The sequence below is a fragment of the Morone saxatilis genome, unplaced genomic scaffold (assembly GCF_004916995.1).
Source record: "Morone saxatilis isolate NCDOM2014 unplaced genomic scaffold, NCSU_SB_2.0 Contig12, whole genome shotgun sequence".
Lineage (NCBI taxonomy): Eukaryota > Metazoa > Chordata > Actinopteri > Moronidae > Morone > Morone saxatilis.
Genome location: NW_023339674.1, coordinates 22520287 through 22522434, shown reverse-complemented (window position 1 = coordinate 22522434; position 2148 = coordinate 22520287). Strand labels below are relative to the sequence as shown.

The following is a 2148-nucleotide window of genomic DNA, read 5'->3' as shown; positions in this document are numbered from 1 at the left end:
TCAGGCCTGGTTTTGACATGCTGCATGCATCTGGAGTGTGCTGAGTAACATTACAATGAAATCAGGTTTCTTTCTAAATACCTAACAACATATGTCTAATCATAAAGTTAGGCTGTTTAGTTGAATTAAAAATGTCCTCTATGTATTTCATGTATTGGGTAAAAAAAATCTCACGTTTCATTAGAAAAGTTTTTAGTTTTTTCCTTAAAACGTAATGCCACTGTATTTTTTTTATATTACTACTAACTAGAGTTCTGACTCTAAAGTCAGAACTTTTCCAACCTTACATACAAGGGCTTTAATTAAAATGTGAAGAATATTGACTTTGGTGTGTAACTTTACTGAAACTGTTACAATGCTGTAAGCTCATTCTTGCTTTCTATAACTGCTTGTCCAGAGGTGACTGTTTCTTTCCAATGAGTGATTTTTTTGTTCTTAACCCGCCACATATTCAGCAATCTTTCTTATGGGTCTGAAGTAATCATAAGCACTTTGTAGAAAGCAAACAGTAATCCCTGTATGTCTGTACAATCTGCGATCAGTCTCGCTGAATTTTTCACACAGTTCAGTCTCAACGTGCAGAGTGCTTCTTCCTTTTTTATTATTCTCTTTTCATTTCTGTAATGTCACAGAAAGCAAAAACCTGCATTAGGCCTTCATACGTAGAACAGATGATGTTCTGAATAATAATGCAAAATATGAATGCATTGTAAAGGCTCACGACATTCTTTATCTATTCTCTTCTTACAGAAAAGGTGACAGAGATCAAAACCAACATCTTTGTCACAAGCTTCGGTCCAGTCTCTGACACTGAAATGGTAAGAAGCTCCTTTTATTAAGTCACGTTTTCAACGTCTTGAAGTCATTTGAGATATTTTATCCAGCCGTAATTTTATCACATAAAACAACCCATTCTGTATCAATGAATATCCTAAAATCCTATTGAAATATACTGAGTAGGGATGGGACAATATATGATATTAAGTCGTATCGGCAAATAAAAACACTCAGATACGTGTATCGTAGTGAATTTTCATTATCAGACATAATCTGAAAATATTTCCTCACGAACTGACTTGATTATATTGATTTCCTGATTTATCTTGAAAGTCTGACACCAAGGGGGGAGCCGCCATCTTTCAGTCGTATCAAATCTATAGCCTGTCACCACGGCTGAAGGCTCGGCTTGCACATTGTATCTCCTATGAAAAAAAACACAATACAATTTTGTTTAAAAAGGATGTCAACGGATTGTCTGACCTACCGGGTTATAACAAGAACTTTACATATTTCACCTTCATAAATTGCACCCACATTTAATCCAATTGTGTCATATCTGATTCATTTCATAATTATTATAATTATCAGCATTAACAAAACCAAAAAAATTAGTGTAGAACATTAAGGTGCAGTCAGTTATGACATACTGTGTATATATAATATAGTATATACTGATTATATCCATAATAAGTTATTTTCTCCTTAAATGAGGCTCCATGTATAGAAACACCTGCAGTCCTCTACCTTTTATCACATTACCCCCCATATACATGTACAGTAGTAACTTAATGTGTGTTTTCTTTTTAACATGTGTGAATTGTGTTTTTTTCTGTAGGAATACACTATTGATGTGTTCTTCCGTCAAAGCTGGAAAGATGAAAGACTTTGCTTTAAAGGCCCGATGGAGATGCTTCCCTTGAATAATCTTCTGGCCAGTAACATCTGGACTCCGGACACCTTCTTCCTCAATGGGAAGAAATCCATCGCACATAATATGACTACCCCTAACAAGCTACTGCGGCTGAAAGATGATGGGACTCTGCTGTACACCATGAGGTGAGCTCTCCCATGGTTGACCTTTAACACTGCTTTGGACCGCAGTAGGATAAACATGTTCTCTTCAGTCTTACAACTAAAACACTGACTCACAAGAGCTGATGAGTGTGGTTTAGAAATGTTGTGTAATCCAATTAGAAGTGGAGAGATGACTGAAACATCCATCAGCCTGTAATACTTGTTTGTTAATCATTTTTAAGACCCCTGCTGCTCTAATACAGCCCACACACTTATACTACATGTCTCAGTGGTGCATTGATGCATCATCATGTTGTCCTCACGCTGTAAACTGGAGGTCAGAGGAACTCGAAA

General features: G+C 36.3%; 1 protein-coding gene across 1 annotated transcript in view; it reads left to right on the top strand.

The window, feature by feature from the left end:
- Nucleotides 1–2148, top strand: part of gabra5 (gamma-aminobutyric acid type A receptor subunit alpha5) — a 22466-nt gene that overhangs the window by 2396 nt on the left and 17922 nt on the right. Inside the window, exons 4-5 of the mRNA XM_035654064.1 lie at nucleotides 751–818; nucleotides 1616–1836. Of these exons, the coding sequence (XP_035509957.1) occupies nucleotides 751–818; nucleotides 1616–1836 (289 nt within the window). The remainder of the gene's footprint in view (nucleotides 1–750; nucleotides 819–1615; nucleotides 1837–2148) is intronic.